This window comes from Manacus candei, unplaced genomic scaffold (genome assembly GCF_025592945.1).
Source record: "Manacus candei isolate 608988 ecotype Guabito, Panama unplaced genomic scaffold, ASM2559294v1 h1tg000037l, whole genome shotgun sequence".
NCBI lineage: Eukaryota > Metazoa > Chordata > Aves > Passeriformes > Pipridae > Manacus > Manacus candei.
The window spans coordinates 7,142,396-7,164,077 of record NW_026138085.1 but is presented as its reverse complement, the minus strand read 5'-3'; the positions used below and the strand labels follow the sequence as shown (position 1 = coordinate 7,164,077).

The 21,682-nt window shown below is 50.0% G+C and overlaps 1 protein-coding gene across 3 annotated transcripts in view; it reads left to right on the top strand.

Annotated features, from left to right (window-relative positions):
• The window catches only part of ARHGAP26 (Rho GTPase activating protein 26), a 117,692-nt gene that overhangs the window by 28,955 nt on the left and 67,055 nt on the right, over window positions 1-21,682 (top strand). For all 3 annotated transcript variants that reach the window (XM_051794220.1, XM_051794219.1, XM_051794221.1), the window contains exons 10-11: window positions 848-942; window positions 8,958-9,036. In XM_051794220.1, coding sequence (XP_051650180.1) covers window positions 848-942; window positions 8,958-9,036 — 174 coding nt within the window. The remainder of the gene's footprint in view (window positions 1-847; window positions 943-8,957; window positions 9,037-21,682) is intronic.

Sequence of the window (21,682 nt, the reverse complement as noted above, 5' to 3'; positions counted from 1 at the left end):
TGTGTGGACATGGGTTACTGGAGGGCTTGGCTGTTCTGGAGGAACAGTTGAACTCAGTGATCTTAGTGGTCTTTTCCAACTTAAACGATTCCGTGATTATAAATATATTTCCTAGAAAAATGAGGATGTCAGGGAACAGGGTGGTCAGCCAAGGTGTCATCAGGAACAGCACAGAGAACACAGAAAAGTGTCCGTCTCCAGGAACTCCTTTAGAATTCATTTTCTCTTGAATCATCAGTGGAATTTAACAGTTGCAGGAGAAATGTCTGTGCTGGCAGGGGCTGAGCCAGGATTTCCTCCAGCAGAGGACAGCAGTGCACATGGATCCTGCAGGATTGCTGCTCAGCCTGTGGAAATCCAGTACAACTTGGACACAGAGAGGCATTCTCTGGATGAGAGAATGATTTTGTCGTTGCTTTGTTATATAATAAACATTTTAAGGCATGTTTGCTCCTGTTAAGAGTCCTTGTGTGCAGAATGCTGCCAAAAATGCAGCCTGGAGTGAAAACTGACAGCCAGGTCTATGGTGTGTCATTCAGCAATGGAAAATAAAGCTGACTTTGCCCAGAAGTTGTGGTTCAGCACTCCCTGCTTGCCTGAAGCATGGGCTGTGTGATGCTTAATGCACAGATTTGGTTGAGGGCATCCTGAAGGGAAGGCTCCTCCTGAAAGGTTTTGGGCCAAACAAGAGTGAAAAGACTACTCCTTATGTCAGAGGTATAAACAGATATTTCTAACAGGGTGATGTTCCCAAATCCCCCCTGGTTTGAACCTGTTCATTGACAGCGGTGGGTGCTGGGGACAGGCAGGTGTTCTTGGCCTCACCTGCGATTTTGTCTCTTCTCAGGGAGAAGATGAAGCTGTTACCCTGAAATCCTGCACACGGCGGAAAACAGACTCGATCGAGAAGAGGTTTTGCTTTGATGTGGAAGCTGTGGATCGGTGAGTGCCGAGAGGACACCCCCGGGGTTACGGTTACCGTGTGTAGGGAGGGGCTGTGCTCATCTGCACTTGGCTTTCCTGTGCAGTTCCCACGTCTCTCTTCTCCTTTAGTCATATCCTCTGTGAATGGAAAGCATTAATCCATGGAATCACACCTCTCTCTCAGCCAGGTGCTCTCCATATATTGAGTTGGTGCTTAAGTTTACAAGGTGCCGAGTTTACTCAAGTCTCTCTGATTTTTATGTTGCTTTAGCACTTCTGCAAGGCTCTGGCCACAGAAGGGAAATGCTTGTCAGTCTGGAAAAGATGCTCTGTGAGTGTTTTGGCAGGGATGTGATGCCTCTTTCCAGCTCTGGGTATGTGTTGGTCAGCTTTTGTGCTGGAGCACGGCTGTTGCTGGTCCACCAGATAATGGATGTCTGGCTCGTGCCTCTGGGCACTTTCGATTCACTTCTTTTTCCTGAAGGAGTAAAATGCTGCTGCTGTGAATTCTCACGTAGCAGCTGAACCAGAGATATGTGTGGATTCATTCTACAGCACCTAGGAATGGGAGCCTGTTACCATGTCTATTAGCATTGTGCATGGGTTATGTATATAAACAGGAAAGCCAGGCTGGCGTTTGTATTCCAAACGGAATTAGTCACTGCCTTGGATCTCCCTCGCTGCAGGAAGTTCACATAGTTCACAAAAGCCCACTCCAAAACCACTCAGTGTCTGTGTCCTCCCAGTTTTCTGCCTGTCAGTGGTCCAGCTGTCCTCCCCTCTGCAGGAATGCCCAGGAGGTCTTGGAAAAACCCCAACCCATGGAAATCCGAGGTGTTGAATAATGCTGGAAAAACCCACGGTGTCTTTCCAGCCTGTGCTTCGGCAGCATTTCGGTGCCAGCCCATGGCAGGGAGGGGTTGGGGTGATGGAGCTGTGCCTGTGTTGGCTGAGGGATAAGATAACCCGGGGCTGCCTCCCACTCTCTGGAGCTGTGCTTTCCTCCAGAAAGCTGCAGTATTTCAGCTGACACAGGGATTTTTTTTTTTCCTTTGCCCTGAGGATATTTTTTTATAATGTGAAAATCAAACTAAAAGTGGGAGGAGAAGAATAGAACTGCCACAATAGTTTTCTTCTGTAGCATGTTCAGAGGCAAATGAGCCTTCCCTTGATGTTTGGAGCCTGCCAGGCATGGGATCAGGAGCTTCTCCAGAAATCCGCCTGCTCCATGTAATCATGGCAGGGGAGTGGCACCTGAGGAATAGCTCCTTTCATGTACAAGTTCCTGCTGCAGGAATGTGCTCCTGTCCAAGAGGGCAGGGGAGCAGGATGCCTGAAAGAAAAGGCTGTTTCTCCCCAGTGTACAGGTAGCTCTGCATACTTTGGTTATCAGAATTTTTTATTAGATATCTAAAATATTGATTATTCCCAAGATAAACTAAGAAGAAGAGGAAACAACAGGCTTTGTCATGTCTAAAAGAGAGTGTGATGTGGGCAACCTGTCTCCCTCTTCCTGGGATGGATCTGGGTACCATCAGAGCATTGGGTGATGCTGTCAGTGCCAGGGTTTGCTGGAGATCACCTTCACCTTGCCTGGCACTCAGGGTTTGGCCTGTTTTACAGAACCCTGTGTGTCAAGGAATGGTTTCCTTGCCAGTCTAGGGTTATTGGGGCTTGGCAGTGTGTGGGTGCCACTGTGCAGCCACCCTGCCAGGCCTGGCCTGGCTTCACTGTGAGGCTCTGGGGACGTGGGGGACCTGGAGCTCATGGTGCAGAGGGGTCTGTTTGCAGCTGGAGGTGCTGGGGCTCACCTGGGAGAACCATCCTGCTGCTCCAGAGGGCAGCCAGGCTCAGACAGCAGGGAGTTTTCCTCTCTGGAAGCATCACTTTCTATTTCGTGCTGGAGATCATCTCCAGCATAAGGACCCGAGCAGAGGCAAAAACTTCAGCTCACACTGTCCACCCAAGTGTGGGACCACGAATGATGGAGTATCTTTGCCCAAGGACTGGCTGGAGCTGTGCCTGTGTTCGCAGAACGCAGAAGGCTGATCTGTGGGCTTTTTTTCCCTCAAGCTGGGTTTTTTTGGGATAGTTTGCTGCTTTTTTTGGTGGTTTATTATTGTCTGTACTATTAGAGAACTTAGAAAGTTGATGTCTTGTTCCTCAGCCCCATGCAGGAAGTCTGGATACAATGAAGGCAAACATGCCCAAGATGCTTCTCTGTCTCCCATATGCACTGGGTTTGACTTACAGCACTTCTCCCCTTTTGCAGGTGTGACTCAGTTACTCATCTCACTTGTTGCTGTGGGGACAACGTGAAGTCCATTTCCTTCCCAGACCCTCCTAAAGCCTATTCAGTCGTGTTTTAAGCTCTCTGTGCGTGGACTGGCTTAGTTCCAGTTTGTTTCGTTTTGGCCTGACAGGTTGTGTCCGAGGTTGTGTGTGTCTCACTGAGTGTCCGTGCTGACTTGCAGGGTGCTGTGGGACACAGTGCGATCCCGGTGCTATGCTGACACGGGCACAGGGGCCGGGAGCTGGAGCTCCTGGATCTCTGTACAGCCTGGAGGTGGCAGCCTCGGCCGGTCCTTCTCGAAAAAGGCATCGCACAGAAACGAGCTTGTTGTCAGTGTTGCATTTTGGGAAGCTGGTACTCAGGCATGGGGTGCAGGGCTGGAGTTTATAAATAACACCCTAAATAGCAACAGCTAAGCTTGTTAGGGGGGAAAAAATGTGGTTTTTTTTCTCCTGTAAAGATGATTCAGCATTGTTGAGATGAAAAACTGGAGTCTAATCTGTTATTACAGCATTGCTTCCTTGTCACAGAATTACAGAATCCCAGAATGGTTTGGGTTGGAAGGGACCTTAAAGCCCAACTTGTTCCACCCCCCTGCCATGGGCAGGGACACCTTCCACTAGACCAGGTTGCTCCAAGCCCCATCCAGCCTGGCCTTGGTGTTGGCAAATAGTTCTGTTGTTCACTGTAGCAAGTTTTTTATTGCTTTGTTACAGCAAAATTACCCCCAGAATGGTGTTCTAGTGTCTGGCTGAAATACACCCCCAGTGTGATGGATACTGTGTTTTACTCTTAATGCTCTTTTTTCATTAACTAAACTTATTTGCAGTCTCTGCCTATTAAATCAGGTTTGTAAACAAAGTAAACAGGGATGACAGCCAGTGTCTTACAAAATGAGCCTGAGGAGGAGGAGTATCTCATTTGACTGATGACAAAAGCTTTGTCATTTAGGATAATGTAGGTCACTGCTCTGGGCCAGAAGCGAAGTGCTTCTACGTGCCAGTTGGCTTTTATGGGAGCAGGAGGTTTTCAAAATGGGGAATTTGGTCTCCTGGTCGTTCATGAAGGCAGTGAGCTCTGCAGGTACCACCGTTCCCCTGGGCTGTTCCTGAGGGGTCTTGGCACTGTGCTCTGTGGGCAGTCTGATTGTAGAATAGAATCCCAGAATCACTGAAGTTGGAAAAGACCTCCAAAATCATTGAGTCCAGCCTGTGACCAATCCCTACCTTGTCAACCAGACCAGAGAGCACTGAGTGCCATGTCCAGTTGTTCCTTGAACATCTCCAGTGGTGGTGACTCCACCACCTCCCTGGGCAGCCCGTTCCAATGTTTGACAACCCTTTCCACAGAGAAACTGTTCCTGAGAGAAGAATTGGCATGGCAATGGCTACGTGGTTGCCTTGGGGTGAGTGAGCTGCCAGGCACCTGCCAAGCATTCCCCTGACCAGATGGTTTTCCCTAGGAAGACTGTTGGCCTTGCTCTGGGTAAGCACCTGACAGGTCTGCATGTCTCTGAGAGCCACCCTGACCGTGGCAGGACCTTGTCCCCACTTCCCTGTGCTGAGACTGGGTGGCTGGCAGGGACCCCACCTCTGCTGGTGTCCGCAGCTCTCGCCGGTGCTCTGGACAGCACGTGCAGTTCAACTTGTGCTTGTTCCTCTGCCAGTGTCGCCTTTCCAGTGACCTTTAAAACAAAGCGTTGGGGGGTTGTCACAGGCAGGCTGGTGATGAGGGATGAGGCTCCTTTCCTTGTCAGCGGCCACAGGGACCCACAGAACGTGCTGGTGGTTGTTGTACTGATGGTGCTTTAAGCTCTACGCGGACACTGAGACTTTCTGAATTCAGGAACACAGTCTTCCCCTTATTTCCATCTTTCCTCATCTGTGTTTTGGGTCCACATCTGCTGCCCTGGCCCATGGCTTTGGGGACTTGTCTGGGGTCCTTGCTCTGCTCAGATTGGGACTGTGAAGATCTGTGCACGTTCGGCTCTGCTCAGCCCTCAGCCCCTCTTATTAATCCGCTCTTACACGTTTTCATCCAGCAGTTTAGATTGTCTCACTGTGATAAGCTGCTATAAGAGTTGGAAGTTCTTATCTGTTTCTATTGCTTTCCTTATTTATTTGTTTTTCTGGAAGAAGGAAAAGCTATTGGACTTTCTCATTTTCTCGGCATGCTTAGTCACAACTCCTTAAGGCCAGGCTGTTTGTCACAAAAGCTGAGATATTGAGAAAATTCAAATTTCCTGTGTGGTCTCATATGGAAAAATCTTCCATTTTTAGATTGTTGCATATTGAAAATATACTTTCTTGTGAAGTGTTTGCCATGTTCTGCTGTGGTCTCACCCTCCTGCACTCACTCCATTTAGAAATGGGTTCCTTCTGATTCCAAATCTCCACCTTGCATCCCAGAAGAAGGCAAAGGGGTTTGGTGCCTGGAGGTGGAAATGCAGGATGCAGATCAGGAATGAATGAGCAGGTCCTTGATCTTGTTTGACACAAGAGCTCCTGTTTGTGCATCTTGGATGACAGATCCAAGAGGGCATCCTGCTGTCCCGATGCCACTGTTGTGGGCTGGCTGGGATTGGCAGGCTCCTCCGTGTGGATCTGGGTACATCCCACATAAGGTTTTGGGAGAGGATGGGAGCTGCCCAGCAGCAGAATGTGTATTTGCTGTGTATTACCTGTATAAATAATTATCTGTATAAATGACCCCCAATATTCAGGGTGATTTGTTGGGGGGGGGACAAGGACAGATCCATTTTGTTTATCTTTTGGAAAAGTCACAACAGGATATCTTCCCCATCGCTGGATAGCTGAGATATCCCTAATCTAACAAACACACTTTGGGAAGTAGTTGATCTTCCAGGAGACTCCATGAGGATGAGGCTGACTGCAGGCAGTATTTCAAGGCGGGCTGATGCTGACAGTGTTGGCAGGAGGCTGATCCAGCGCCAGCCATCAGACCTGGCTGTAAGCACAGGGTACTCCGTGGGCATGGGCCACATCAATTATGAATGAGGTGTAATGTGTGGGTGCATTTTAAATTTATCACAGCCAGGAAGATGGTTCTGCTCAGGAAAGTGATGCAATGGGTACCCTGGCAAATAAACACTGGGGGAGGAAATGCAGAGCTATTTGCAAGGGAAATTTGGCTTAATTCAATTTTGCGGCCCCTCCCCTCGTGCTGGTAAAGAAGTTTGACTTTGAAGTGAAGCCAGAGGAGTTGTTTGTTATCTGCTCAGACTCAGAACAAACATTTTCGTGTTATCACCTCTGCCCTGCTCTGAGGGAACCTGGCACGTCAGATACCAGCACTGCCACACCAGGACCAAACGCTGCTGGTACTCTGCTCTGGTGTACCCTAAATGGAGGGTTTAAAATTCTTTGTTTTAATGTCTTGGCTAAAGAGACAGAAATCCCAATATTTTATTTTCCGGTGTCTCCCTAGCTGAGCAAGAACCCTTCCAGGGCTTTCTGCCTGGGATATCTATGCCTTCAGCAGCAGTTTGGCTTAAACTCAGACTTAAGCCCTGATTTAAGTGACCATTCAGCTCCCCAGGTACCAGTTGCTTTGTACCTACACAACAAGGAGCTTTGTGCCGTATTTTGAACATATTTACTGTTGGATGTGGAGCATTTTCCCTGTCAGATGGGGCAATGGTTAAGTGGTTTCCTCTTCCCTTCAAAGTGAGTAAACTTCCAAACCACTAAACTGGTGAGTATTGACTGACTCACCAATGGGATTAACAGAGATCAAGCACATTATGTCTGGTTTTCTTGGACCCGGGCTTGGTGCAAGGCTGAGCACACGGCATCCACTGGTGGGACAATGCTGAGCTGCTGCACGTGCTGAAAGCCAATGGCTAGGTGGGTTGGATGGGGAGCTGAGTCAGGGAGAGGGTTTAATCCTCTGTTCCTTGCCTGTACGTGCCACAAAGCAATAGAAGACGGGCCAAACCCACCACTTGAAAGCCCCCGTTGTTGTTTACTCTTCTAACAGAGGACTGGCTCTTATCAAGGACCAAAGGGCTTCTGCAGACTGTTGGTGCTGCTCACGTTCTCCTCCTGAATCACCCTTGGGAAGTGCAAGTTGCAAATCACCCCTCTTCCCAGGCTTTATCAGTTTTTGAGGATTTAGTTCTGAACAGAGCCTACGTGCTCTGTGGAACACTCTGTGGAACACTCCTGCTCTCCGCAGGCGGTTGGCAGCTTCCAAGGTTTAATCACTCTTCCCACCTTGTGCCCTGGCATCCTGGTATCCCAGAGCAGTGATCCTGACTCGTCTGCCATTCTGGAGCCTTGTGTTTTGCCGTGAGTGGGAAGAGCAGTGTCAGAGGTGTGTCATAGTTCCCATGGATGAAACCCCAGGAGCAGAGAAGCACCAGCAGCCCCCCCGAGCCTGCTGAGCCACGCGACGCTCGGGCCGTGCCTGTGTCTCCCCGTTGCCAGGGATTCTGCCTGCTTTCCTCCAGCAGGAATAGCTGCTGTGCTCTGCTAATGCGTCTGAAAATAGCCCGTGAGGAAGCAGCAGGGCTGGAGCAGACACCCAGAACAGATCTCACTGTCTGGCTGAGCCTGGGGGCTCTGCCCAGCCCTGCTGGGGGGAACAGCAGTGGCGCGGGATGCAGCCACCCCTTAGGAGCTGGAGACCCAGTTCAAAGACATGATGCTGAGGAGGTACAGCAGTAGCCAGGCTGTGTGTGGGGATCAGCTAGCTGTGGGATGAGCTGGGATGTGGAGATGGAAATCCTGACAGCTTGCAGCCAAGCGAGGTGCAGTGAGTCGCCAGCCCACGACGTGGGAGCACAGCACTGGCTTCAGTGCAAACACACACCATAACTGAGGTTGTGCAAACACTCTCCAGAGTGTTAAATACATCCTGACCTTGCTGGTCGTGCTTATCAGAGCACGTAATTGAGGTTTAACTCCTTGCATGGAAAGGATGTAGCGTCCACTCCGAAGCGTGGAGGTGGCGTTGGCCCTCGGGCGAGGGCGGGACCAGTGCTGTCCTCTGGCTCCTGTGCTGTGTGTGCAGCACTCAGGCCTTTCCCCTTCTCATTACAATAAATGAGCCATCATTTTCTGGAGGCTGGATTTACAGGGCAGCTCAGGGCTGTTGTGTGTGTGTGATGGCAGGGGCAGGACCAGCACCCTGGGGCAACCAGGGCTCTTGCAGTGCTCCCTTGCTGCTGGAGGGGTGCACAGACCGGGATCACCTCGCTGCCACTGCTGCCTGTGACAGCAGGGTATGGGCAGAGTCAGGGCACTGGGACAGCCGTGCTGGCACCAACATTCTGGGGATGTAATGCTTCTCACAGCAGAAGGTCTCCCCCATGAGCTGGTGCATGGGGTGGTGGTGGGACATGGAGGGCTGGGATGTATGGGGCTCCTGCTTGCTTGGTTACCTTCCTTGCCTTCTTCTGTTGCTGGATGGACCTGCTTAGCCCGGGGCAGGCTGAGGGCCAGAGGAGGAATTTGGCATCCAGCTCTTACACTAAACCCACTGGAAAGGTGTGTCAGTCATTGGAGATGTCCTCTGCTTGCTGGCTGATCCTGGTCAGGACCTGCAGGGATGCCCATGGAGAGGTCAGGTTGGGCTCAGCCCCATTTGCTGGGACTTGGCTAGAAAGAAGCTTGTCCTCTTTCCCTCTTCTTCTCATGGGAAATTTATCTTTGCTTATTTTATTTTATTTTGCTTTCCATCCAGCAGTTTATTTACAGCGTCCCCTTTCTCTCTGCAGGCCGGGCGTCATCACCATGCAGGCGCTTTCGGAAGAAGACCGGAGGCTGTGGATGGAGGCAATGGATGGCCGGGAACCGGTGAGCAGAAATATTACCCCAAAAGCAGAGAAAATTGTGGAGAGCTTCTGGTAGCCCAGGGCAGATTGTTTGCTGCGGATCCCGCTGTCACGCAGCGCCTGGCAGCCGGTGTGAGAGCTGTATCTGTGGGGCAGCTCCTGCCTCCTGCCAAGAGAATAGTTTAATCCCTTGGTTAAATATTTGAGGTAATACTGTATCTCCTGTGCTTGGATTGCTTGAAGGTGCGGTGGAGAGGAGGAGGGTAGGCTTGGCCAGCACAAACACGCTGCTCTGCCGTGCTGAAAGGAAAACATGGCAAAAAGAGCAGTGGAAGGAAATGTGCTGTAGATTTCCAGGGCTTTTTTGAGTCCTGCGACTCCTTGGCAGCCGTTTCTCAGTCTGGTAGAGAATTGCACGTTTCGTGTGAGCGGAGGAGCGTGGCCCCTGTTCCCCGTGTTTGCTCTTGCCCTGCCAAAGGCTTTCTCACCTCTGGAAGGGATTCTGGAGTTTTGCAGGTTGTTAGTTTTTGTTTCTGAATGCGTTTTCAAACCTTCCTGCCGGCTCGAAAAGTTGGCCGGTTCCAAGCGGGTCCCTCGGAGGGTGCAGGTACTGGTGTGGCCCGTCCTGGCTCGGCATGGGGGCTCTCCCATGGCACACACAGCAACACTGAGCAGCCAAGACATCAGCCTGTGACCTTCATTCCTTGGCGTGGCCAAAAGCATATCAGGACACGGAAAGAAGCCGTACACAGAACCAGAGCAGCCCAGGCTGTTCCATGACAGCTCGTGTGGTTTGGAGTTGGGTGTCTGTGCTCCAGGCTCGAGTCAGGCTCTGGCAGTTGGAGTGGAGTCCATGTGGCAAGCAGGGTGTCAGATCCCAGCACAACCCACTGCCACAGACTGGTACTGGTTTGAGCAAATCCCCCCAAATCCATGGAAAGGTTCTTATTTACCACAGAAAATGTTCATTGAAGCCAGGTGAGGTGTGGATACGTGGGGTTGTTCAGAGAGTGCTGGAAACCACGTGCTGGGCTTAGTCAAGCACTTGCTTTTAGAACATGCAGCGGTTCAGAGATCAGGAGGCTAGGTGTGGGAGGCTGCTGCCCTGCATTTCAGGGAAAGGATTGCATTGTGGATTACAGCCAGGTCCCAAACTGGAATCGTAGATCCATCACGTAATTCAGGTAGGACGGGAGCTCATGAGGTTTCTAGTCCAACCTCCTGCTCAGAGCAGGTTGCTCGGGGTGTTACCTGGTTGGGACCTGAGAGCATCCAAGGGAGGAGAGGGCACAACCTGCCTGGTCTCAAGCCTGGCTGCTTTCCCGGCCTCCTCGTCCCCTGACTGAACCTCTTCTGTTTGAATTTTCACTTGCCCAGAGAACCTGTGGCTGCCCCATCTCTGGAAGTGTTCAAGGCCAGGTTGGACATGGCTCGGAGCAGCATTGTCTAGTGTAAGATATCTGCCAATGGCAGGGAGTTGGGATTGGATGAGCTTTAAGGCCCCTTCCAATCCAAACCATTCCATGATTCGATGAATCTGTGACAGCCTCTGCTCCCTTTTTCAATCACCTGTTGAAACCTTTGCTTGAGATGACCAGCCAGCTCCTCCACCTTGACTCTTGAGCCCTGGGAAAGCTGTACTGAGACAACCCTCTCCAGCTCCGGGTGCCAGCTGTCTTGATCCCTCTTAAATGAACCCCTGCTTTGATTCTGGTTGCACCCGGAGACCAAATAGATAATATTTTCCATTTCTTCAGAAGCAAAATGTACATTGTTGCTCCCAGTCTGAGTGGAGCCTTGTCCTCCTCCAGCCTGCTCACCTGCTTCCCACTGCCCACCTCTGCTGGGAGCTGCTGTTGCAGGGATGGGAAACCCAGTCACCTGCAGCAAGAGCTGCCAGAATATGGTCATCCAGTTGTGTGTTGACCTGCAGATGTTACCAGGATGTGACACAAGAGCAGAGCCACTCTGTAGAGGTGCAGACAGAGATTTTGGGTGCTTGCAAAATGCTGTGCATGTGAAAGGAGCTGTGGAGCAACCAGTACAGGACTGCCTGGATTATCCTGTTCCAGAATGTGGTTATGAGAATTCCTTCAAAGACACGCAGGTCTTCGTGCCGCCTGTGTGTTGCTGTTCCTCTCTATCGTGCCCATCAGCTGAGGGCAGCCTGCTCATCCAGCGTGTCAGGGGTTGTGGCTGCACATTAATGCAACACTTCATGGCACTTAAATGCTAATGGCTTAAACTGGCCTTCCAGGTGTGGAGTGGGAGCCATGGGAATGCAGCCCATATGGAAACAGATCCAAGAGGCACTTTACTGACGAAGGTGGTGCGTGTTGACAGATGAGGCACCTCCTTGTCCTTAGATATCCTCCTCCATCCATCAAAAATGGAGTTGTGGGCTGTTCTGTTTGGGTTCTTATCTCGCAACACCAGGGTGTGGTGTGTTACCTCTCCACAGAGATTTCCTTGAACAAGAGACAAGGATTTAACCTTTAAACTCCTAGAAATATCCATCCTATGCTTTCACTGTGTTTCTGTAACCAAAGAACCCTACTGGAAAGGATGTCTGGTTTTCCTTTGACTTGACTGTTGAGTGTGGGGAAGGCTTGGCGCAGTGGGGGCAGTAATTCCATGTGCAAATTCAGGCTGTGAAGAGATTAACGTGGACTGGAGTTCGTTTCCTAATTATAATGAAGAAAGTAAACCCAAATGTCAAATTACATCTTAGTGAGATCTAAACATAGAATGTGGCTGCATTAGCCAAGACATTTGTCACAACTTGAGAAGATTTATGCTGTATCTCACAGCCGGAGCAGCCTCCAGACAACTCTCATTGCGCCGTTAACTCTTACCACTTGTTATTAATTTGGATAAACCCCCTATGTTGACTTTGGGTTTTCTTTGGTATTACAGAAGCTGGAAATAGGAGAGACTGCTAACTCCCTGACGGGTCAGTGGTGTTTGGTTTTATTTAGATACTGAGGTCAGTTTCCTATGGATTTTCTCCTCTGGTGATGAAGTTTGCAAATACAGGTGGTGGAGGCCAGAGTAATTCTGAAACTTCCTTAGAACCTGAGTCAGGAATAAAAGCTATGTTGGCTGATGGTGGTTGTGGTAGGCTGCAAGATTAGGAGAGGCACAAATTAGACAGTGTGTTTTGTGGCAAAGAACAAGGTAAGCATTTTGGTAAGGTTGTGGCTTTCTTGCAAAGCCTGTAGCTAGAGTGGAAGAGGAGGCTCAAGGGAGACTTTGTCCCTATATACAACTCCCTGACAGGAGGGGGGAGCCAGCTGGGGGTCGGGCTTTGCTCCCAGGGAACGAGGGACAGGACAAGAGGAAATGAGCCAGGGGAGGTCCAGGAGAGGTCCAGGTTGGACATCAGGAAGAATTTCTTCCTAGAAAGGGCTGTCAGGCATTGGAAGGGGCTGCTGAGGGAGGTGATGGAGTCACCACCACTGGAGGTGTTAAAGGATTGACTGGGTGTGGCACTCAGTGCTCTGGTCTGGTTGACAAGGTGGGGATCTGTCACAGGTTGGGCTCGATGATCTTGGAGGTCTTTTCCAACGTAAATGATTCTGAGACTCTGTGCCAGCCCGGAGAGATGTTGGTGCCCTGCAGCTGCTCCCCACTAGATGGCAGCTGAGACCGGCCACTCATGGCACTTGTGACGTGGGGCTGGGCCAGGACCCCCCCACGCTCCCGGGCTCTGCGGCGTTGCTGGGGCTGCCCCTCACCCCTGTCCCGGGGACTGGCGGTCTGAGGGAGGGACGTGCCCCCTGAGCCTGCCCCCAGTTCCTGCATTTAGGCTGCTTGGGGTGGGGACAGCGCTTGCTTCCCAGCTTTATCCCTGAAACCCGGCACAACCCCAAATCAGAGCCACTTCTCCCTCCTGCCACTACACAAGAAGCCAATAGTTTTGGGATGGCAGCGTTTAATCTGGGTACACTGAGGGAAGGAGACCTTTAGAAGGGTACACAGACCTTCAGAACCTGTCAGGTCTCTGGACTTCTCCCTCCACAACTGTGGGTGTCTTTCCCCTCTCCCTGCCCCTCCATGTCCCCCTGGCCTGAGACTGAGTGTTTCCACGGTGACCACTGCCACCGTTCTGGGAGCCATGCTGTGGTGGTGGTGGTGGGTTTGGGTTGGTGAGAGGAGCAGAGGTGAAGCAGCAGCAATGTGGTCGCATCTCTCCACCCACTGCCAGCCTGGGACCATGGGGCAGGACTCCCTTCCCTGCGAGTTTCCCACTCAGGGTCTCCGTTGGTTCATCCACATGGGCTGGGTGCAGTGGCTCTCCAGGAGCTCTGACCATGCACTGAGGCTGGTGGTGATGGGTGGGATGATGCCTCTGGAGCTCCCCGTGCCGTGATCCTGTTCCCAGCCCCGCAGCCACGCTCCTGGTGGGACAGCAGGTCAGTGGTCCCGGAGCTCCTTCACCCCTGCCACTCTGAAGATGCTGTGTGGTGTTTGTGTGCCCAGACCAGTGACAGCAGAGCCCAGCCCCGCATTCCTGCCCAACGCACGTCCCGCCTCCTCCTTAGATATTGCTGCTGGGAATTCTTTCTGAAATTGTTTTTCATTTTCCTTGTCTAATTATACAAAATGGTGAGGGATTTATTTCCCAATGGAAATGATGTCTTTTGAACTCACTCCAGTGCTTTCAACCTCGGCATTCCTGTCATTTTGGCTCATTCAAAAAATAAATTAACTTGAAGGACTTTGGTTCCAGCGCCCGTGCGGCTGCTGGGGAACAACCTTGCACCCACCACACCCCTTCCCAACCCCCCTCACACTGGGCTGGGACTCACTGGAGCTGCAGATCTGCTTTACCCTTTTAATTCACTCCATCTAAGTTGTCAGAGAAAAATCCTCACCCAGAGCATCTTTTTGTACAGACGGTGTCTTTGGCTGAGTTCTCTTTGCACAGGGAGCCCATGGACAAGTGTTGGAGTGATCACCGTGTTCTCCCCCCCTGCTCTCCTCAGGGCTGGGTCCGTGTCTGTCTCTCCAGCTTGTTTCCTCACAACCTTTTCCATGCTGATCTTTGTACGCTCCCGATCCCACAGACGTGTGTTTTTGTCAGCTTTCTGGAGAAGATGTTTTTATTGTGTACGCTTTATCTTGCAGGTTTTCATGGCCTTCGTCCTGCCTGGGTTTGTTTTCTTATAGCAAATTTTTTTTTTTGTTCTCCATGACCTGAGTCATTCCCATTGTTGCTTTTTCATCTCCCTGTCTCTCTCTCTTTGCTGAACAGAACGTTTTTTCCCCGCTCTGCCTGCTCTTAATCTCTAAGTTCACCCAGTGAACTTTCCCTGAACTGGAGCTCAGTCTCTCCATGCTTTGGGAGCATCCGTGCTGCCTCCCAGTGCAGCACCACTGCCTCGGTGGAGCCGCGCTGGTGGTGAGTCCCACTGGGCCCCAACCTGGCCCAGGGGAGCTCCTGCTTGGCCTATTTTTGCATCCCAGACTTCAAGATTATTGCCCCAAAAAATGCTTAGTCTTTTTTGGAGACAAGGTGGTAGCAGAGGATCCTCAGAGAATCAGCTGGAGCTTTCAGATGGAATGATGCATCACATTCCGTGTTAGTTCTTGTATCACATGCTCTTCTCACTGTTCCCTCCCTCTCCCTCCCCTCTTTGGTAACTCATTTAAGCCTGTAATAGCAGTAACTTTACATGGAGTTCATAAGCTTTTATTTTGCTTCTAAAGCACTTAAGCCAGTGAGGTCTTAAGCCTTGACTTCAGGCTTTTATTCCTGGTTCCAACAACTGCTGCTTCACTGGCTGTCGTCTCGCCCAGCCACAGTCACCACTGGCTGCAGGCTGGCAGGTTTTGTCCTTTTCTTAAGCTGCTTGGCTGACAGAGAGAACAATACTGAGAGAAGCATTCTAGATGATTTTTAAAAGAGAAAAGAGCCCTCTGGATTGCTTTTACACACCTAAAAGTGCTGTGCCACCCAGTTTTGGCAAGTTTGTGACCTCTTCTTCCCGCTGTGTTGTTGGGGATGTGCAGGAGTAGAGCAGTAGCTCTCCTGTGAATACCTCATAATTTCTTTAATGCATTCCTTGCTCTTCCTTGGGGGTCTGTGCTGCAGAAATTGACTACGAACATTTGGCTTTGCCTGAAAATGGGTTCATTTGGTCCCAGGAGACCAGCTGGGTTTCACTCTCCCTTTGGCAGATGATGTTGGCTCTGCTGCACGTCTCCTCCCATGTTGTGTCACTGCTGATACCCCGCAAGGGAAACTTGCAGAGGGGTGAGAATGGGGATGTGAGTGTAGGTCCCATCAACGATCCACAGGACATCATACAACACTCATCTCCCCTGTGGGACACCCACCAACTTTGCTGCGCTATGGGTTTGTTGTTTTGGGGGTTCAGGCCAGAGGTGAGCGTGGTGGTGAGAGGTGGGTTGAGTTTGCAGAGTTCCTGGGGAATGGTGGTTAATTGAACCTGGATTGCAGCACAGTGTGTGGAACAGGACGGATCAGCTGCGTGTGGCAACTTGTTTGTGAGTCTGGGCCTGGAGAGGTGAACCAGCCTAAGGGAAGGGTGCAGAGGGGTTACATCCAGGGATTTCGTTGCATAGTTTGGTGAGAACTTGCTGTCCACCCTTTGGCTGTGCTGGCACCAATGTAGGGAGGCACAGAGCCTTGGCTGGAGTGACAGATCAAAGAGTGTGTGCTCGTTTTGCTTTCCTCTCTGCTCTTCATCACCTCTGCTTAGAATTATTTGATCAGGCAATTCAAGAAACACGTAGAAATTCAGGGAATAGCTTGTTTTTAGGAGAACAAACTCCCCTGCCAATTTGAATAGACTATTAAGAGTATTGTTTCCTACTTTAAATTAAAAATTAAAGTGAATGTTTCATTGTACAATGAGTTGCAAAACTGCCCTCTTCCTTTATTTCCTACTTTATTGGTTCTTACATTTGGTTTTAAGCAGTAATTTCCTGTCCTGCTGCAGCCCCACCACTGTCCGTGACCCAGGGGTTTTTCGTCTCCCAGCTGCAGCCCCAAGAGAAGGTCTGTCCTTTGAAACTCTGTTTTAATCATCTTATTTCTGTCCTTCTGGTCTCTCTGTTGTTCCACCCTTGATTTGCCATTTCTGGCAGATCCCTATGTGGAGCTGGGAAGCTGGGCTCTGGCAGGAGCAGGATTGGGATCAGGAGCCCGAGCCAGCAGGCAGCAGGCTCAGGCCACACCAGTGTGCAGGTGGACATGTCCCACGCTGTCCCTCAACCAGTGTTTGTTGGATGCCACATGGTAGAAATGCTGCTCACAAGTGCTGTGCAGCTGTGAGTGCTGGGTACGTGCTGGGGTGAGTGATTTCCCAGAAAGGTTATTAGTTTTGTAGAATTTCAGGTTCTGTCTGGAAGGGGGTAAACATCCTGCTGCAGTTTTGGAGAGGGACAACCACCATTTAAGCCTCCGTCGGGCTGGCTCCCAGCTCCAGGGAGGAACCCTGTGCTGTGTCCCAGGGCTGCTCTGAGAAACCCTCTGCAGCCACCCTGGGCTCACAGGGGTCTCCCTGGGAGCAGAAGGATGGAATTGTGTCCCCTTTCTGCTGCCTTTCCCAGAGCCTCAGCCACGTGGCTGACCCAGGTGTCCCCCACCAACAGCTGTGCAAACGGGGGACTGACAGTGGTCTCAGCTCAAGGACTGCACAGTGTTTAAACCAGCAGCCAGTGGTAGTTTAACCAGTGCTGGCACTAAGCCACCAGCGTTGTTCGGAACACCCGGGCAGTGTCAAACCTCTTTCACAGAGGAGGAGCGCCAGGCATGGCTGTGTTACAGTTATTTTAAAAATAAAGATGACACTGCCATTTAAAATTAGGCTGGTTTTGATGTGTTGAGAGCCTGTGTTTGTCAGCAGACGTTGGGAGGAGGAAGGGTGTGTGTGCTGGCTGGGGCTGGCTGGGCTCCAGGGCAGAGCTGCTGGAGGAGGATGTGCAAGTTGTTGCTCAAGCATCCTAGAAAACTTAGGGGAAGCTTAGACTAATAGAAGTTTTCAGTTTTAATCAGTCATTCGAGTGATCCCAACATATCTGCTCTTCTGGACTTGCCTAAAAATGCTGCTCTGGGAAACTTTAGGCGCTTTAGTTATTCCAAAAATGTATTTTACTGAAGCAGTTGACCTTTAGCTGCGTTATTCTGAGGCTGCCATAGATCTGGCATGCTCTGCTCTGTTGCTTCCACATAACCCCCAGAGTAGGTGCTGCTGGATTCCCTTTCTGCAGTTACACATGGGAAGTTGACAGTTTGACCCAGGTAATTTTTTCCCTTAGTTTGACCCAGGTAATTGTTTCCTTGGGTGACAAACGTGGTGGGTTATATAACTGAGCTGAGCTAAGCAGCCCAGCTGGCTGGCAGGGAGCCCGGCCGGCCTCGGCTCCGGAGGCCCTTGGGAATGCCTGCACTTGTAATAAAACGTGGGCTTGTTTTTAATTAGAACCATCCTTTAGTTCAGCTCCGAGAGACAGGAGAGCAAGACCCGTGTAGAGGATTCAAGCCCCCAGATGCTTCACTTCTGATAGACTTCTTTTCTTCGTCTTTTAATCAGGCCCAGAGTGTGAGTTATGAGCTGAAATTTATGTTGGAAGGAAGGAGGAGGAGACAGAAAGGGGGACACAAGGTGGGAGATGACTCTGACAGTGATGAACAGTAGGTTGTGAGAAAAGGAAGGAAGGAAGGAAGGAGCTGCCAGGGTCCCTGGCCACCCTCTTCCAAATGAACAGCCTCGTCTGAATGACATAAACCAGCATTTCACAGTGGGTTTCTGCTGCCCTGCCAAGTTCTCCACTTGGGAAGCAAGGCATATTTTTTCCTCCCCTGCCACTGCAGGGAGGTTTGCAGGGATGTGGGCTGGGAGAGATCATACTCCTATCGGTATCCTTCTGGCTCGCAGAGCAAGGAAGGTTATTTCTAACCACAACACAGTGTAGTCTAGCTCTGAAAATCCTGCTTGTACTACAAAAACCTGGCTGTCGGACAAAAATAGAACAGGGTTGATAAGGCAGAGCCAGAAACAAGGGCTGATTTCATCAAGGTTGCCAGGTGTCCTGCTTTTAATAAGGAAATAGGCTTTTTGTACATGATCTGCCCTGCTTTGCTGGGATCCTGCTACTGGGCTGTGTCCCAACGCAGCATCTCTGCAGTGCTGTGCCAAGCGCGGGTGTCAGGTGCAGAGGATCCTGGCGTGGCACATACCTGTGCCATCTCACTCTTCTCTTCTCCTTTATTCCTTTCTATCCTTCCTCTTTCCTCTTCCCTCTTCCCTGTTGCTGCGGGGACAGGATATAGGGTGTCCTCCCCTCCCCAGGCTTGTTTATGCCATCCTCTGAAGGTCTCCCTGGGTGGTCAGAGGCTCTGGCCCCACTCTGGGCATCCCTGTGTGCACCATGGATATGGCTCTCTGTGGGATATGCTCTGGAGTGCGGGGACACGATCAGGTGCATCGCTGGTGTCCGAGTGAGGAAGACATTAAGAGGAAAGATTTGTTCCAAGTGGATCTTCTGTTGTCGGGCAATTAACGGGTGGGAAAAGGGATGTATGAGAGTTCCATCCCGTGTTTCCCCATGCTGGGCTGAGTGAAGCCTTGTGCAGGGGCTCTGCTGGAGCTCCAGGGTACTTGGGGTGCTGCAGACACCCCCCAGCACCAGCTGAGTCAGTCAGAATGGCTGGACACCAGCCTGGTTTTCAACCCATTTTCCCTTTTCTTTTATAAAAGGGTTACAAAACACCCACATGGAATGTCTGTGCTACTCCTGCCCATATCTTCCCAGCCCATCCTGGGTGGCTGGGAAACCACTTGGGCTACCAAATCTGAGAGAATATCTATTTATACCCTTTTGGCTTGTGCATCTTCTGAGCTGAAAGTCGAAAGATTCGTTCCTGGTTGTTTTGAGGATTTCTGAATATGAATCACAAGGAAATTGCATAATACTGCAGCATTTCCTCCCATTGCTCTGGGCCTTGCAAACACTGTGCTTCTCCAGGGAGACCAGGGAATTCTGGCAGGACTGGCCCCTTCTGATAGTCCAAATGGAAAATCTGGATTGAAGGGAAGGTCCCGGCACAAGTGAAAGAAGTGTGAGGTCGAATCTTCCACTCCAGGGTATAGTGCTTGAAATCCTTCTCAGATGGAGGTTTCACTTCTTCCAAACCAGGTCTGCTGGCCTCTTGGTCTCCAAGGCTTTCCTTAAATCCCTGTTCCCTCTGAGAAACTGGACAATTCTTTCCTCTAGATTTTAGCCATTGTGCAGAATTTCATGCTGATGTTGGAACCTGAAGGATTTTTGGAACTCTGCTAAACACTGTGCAATCTCCAAGGGATGCAGCTTAGGTTGGGCCATTTTGGATTTTAAATTTTAAATGAGAACTTGCTTTTTGTATGAAATATGTGTTCACAGAAGGTTCATGGCACCCCTACAAGTGCCTTAAGAGAGCACAGTCTATGTCTTGTGGAGGTAAATGGACACCATGGGCAACAGTGTGACCCCTGAAATGAGGAAACAAACATTAAATTACCTAACATCATCTTTTCGTAGTTCCCCTTCCAACCCCCAGCTACTTCCTTTTCCTTTTCTTTTCCCACAATCCAGTTTCATCCCAAACCACCCACACACCCATTTGCCCTTTGCACACTCACATGTGTGATTTATTTAGGATCAGGTTGGAAAACTGATGGATCGGATTCTTCTTGGTTTATTTGTGCACAAGCAGAAGGTGCCATCAGATGATGAATAGTGGCTGTAGGACTATTTTAGGCTCTGGATGGTGGGCATCAGTGCCCGTGGAAGTATTTTAGGCTTTGTGTGGTCGCTCTTGGTGTCTATAGCGTATTTTAGGCTCTGGATGGTGTCTCTAGAGGTGTTTTAGGCTCCTGATGGTGACTGTCAGTGACTGTAAGGGTATTTTAAGCTCTGAATGATGGCTCTTAGAGCATTTGTGATTAGGAAAATCCACAGCTGATGTTTGAGTTACCCACAACTCCGGTGTTGTGTGTATGTGTGGTAATGGCAGGACTGAATTTGGAGGGGGCAGGAGCAGATGCAGTGTCTCCGTTGCTGTCTCTGCCCAAACTTTGGTGCACATGAAGTTGGGGACGTGGATTGAGGAGCAAGCACTTGGCTGTGGCTGTAGGTGGATGTGAGTGAGTTACCCTCTGGCTCAAATCACCGGCTCCGAGGGAGCAGGATGGCTGGTGGTGCTTCCCAGGCTATGTGTTCCTCTAGCACACCTTTGAACATTGCAGACCTCTTAATCATCCCTATAAAACCATTTCCTCATTTTATAGGAAGTGTATATTTGGTGAAATAATCTCACCAAAGGAAATAACTTGTTTTTTGATGAATTATCTTAAATATCAAGTTCATAATTGAGCATAGTGCAAGTGTCAAAGTAGTCATGAGTTGCAACTGCTGTTGTGCTCTTATAAAATTTATCCTTCTGGATTACTTAGAGATGCATCTTAGAATTTTTCAATAATAACTCATAAAGGCCTTGTTTAAACCTCCAAACAGCAGTGATCCTACAGGAATGAAACAACAGTCACTTCTTCTGATAAAAAAAGATACAATCTGGTTTTGTTCAGGATATTTGGCCATCTACAGTATGAATTTAGGAAACTAAATTCAAGTCATCAAGGTCTGCAGATTTTTCATTAGGTTAATATATATTTTTTCTATACACATCACTTCTGAAACTGCCTAGTAAAGATATTTTGACTCTGAAGATACACTCAAAATGGGAATAATTAGTGAGAGGGTGATGTTAAAGCATCGCAGTGCTGCAGGGCAGGGATTTGTCTGCACGTTAGTCACTAGCCCCAGTTCTGAGTTTTATAACCCAGCCTGTTCCCACACGTGTCTGTGGGACATGGACCCTTCACCTCTGACTGATGTTCTTTCCCTCAGATTTCCCACCCTTTGTCCGTGACTAATACTGAAAAGTGAAAGAAGCTTTTTATTCCACTGCAAGCTTCCTGGGTTTAGGTCTGTTTTCTCCAAAGTGTGTTAACAACAGGAAAACAGCGTGTGGGTATAAAAATACACTTATTTAATGGTATTTTATTGTCTGGCTCGACGCTGGGTGATGTGTGTGTCTGCAGAACTCCTGCCTGGCCTTTTCCTGTCCTTGGCAACCCTCCCACACTGGGTGTTTGTTGGGTGCTGTCACCCTGTGAGGTGTCACTGTGCCATCCCTTTGTGTTGGAGCCCCATGTCCCGGTGCTGTATCCTGTGTGAGGCAGCCTACAGCCAACATGAGCATGGGAATTGTATGCAGACATGCAAGAGAGAGGATGTTGGGTGGGAAAAAAATCAAATCCAGCCCTAGGCAGTTGTTTGGAAGAGGGTCCAGAAGAGGTTTTCCAGGACCATGTGTTCCCGGCTGGGTGCCCATCTCTCCTGGGACAAGAGGTGCTGCAGGCCCAGTCTTGGTGCTGTGTGTGTAGTGTAGGGAATAGAAGGAACCTCTTTAAAATTCCACACCCTTCCGCAGGGGGAGGTTGGTCCATCAACTGACTGTCTTATATGTGAGGCTTAATCTTCAGAAGCATCCTTGTGCTTTAAGCCTGTAAGCATGTAAGCATGTTATCAGAACTGTTTTGGAAAGAATAGAATATTAACATCCCGAGAGCCAAGCTGGGTGGGAGCCCAAGGGG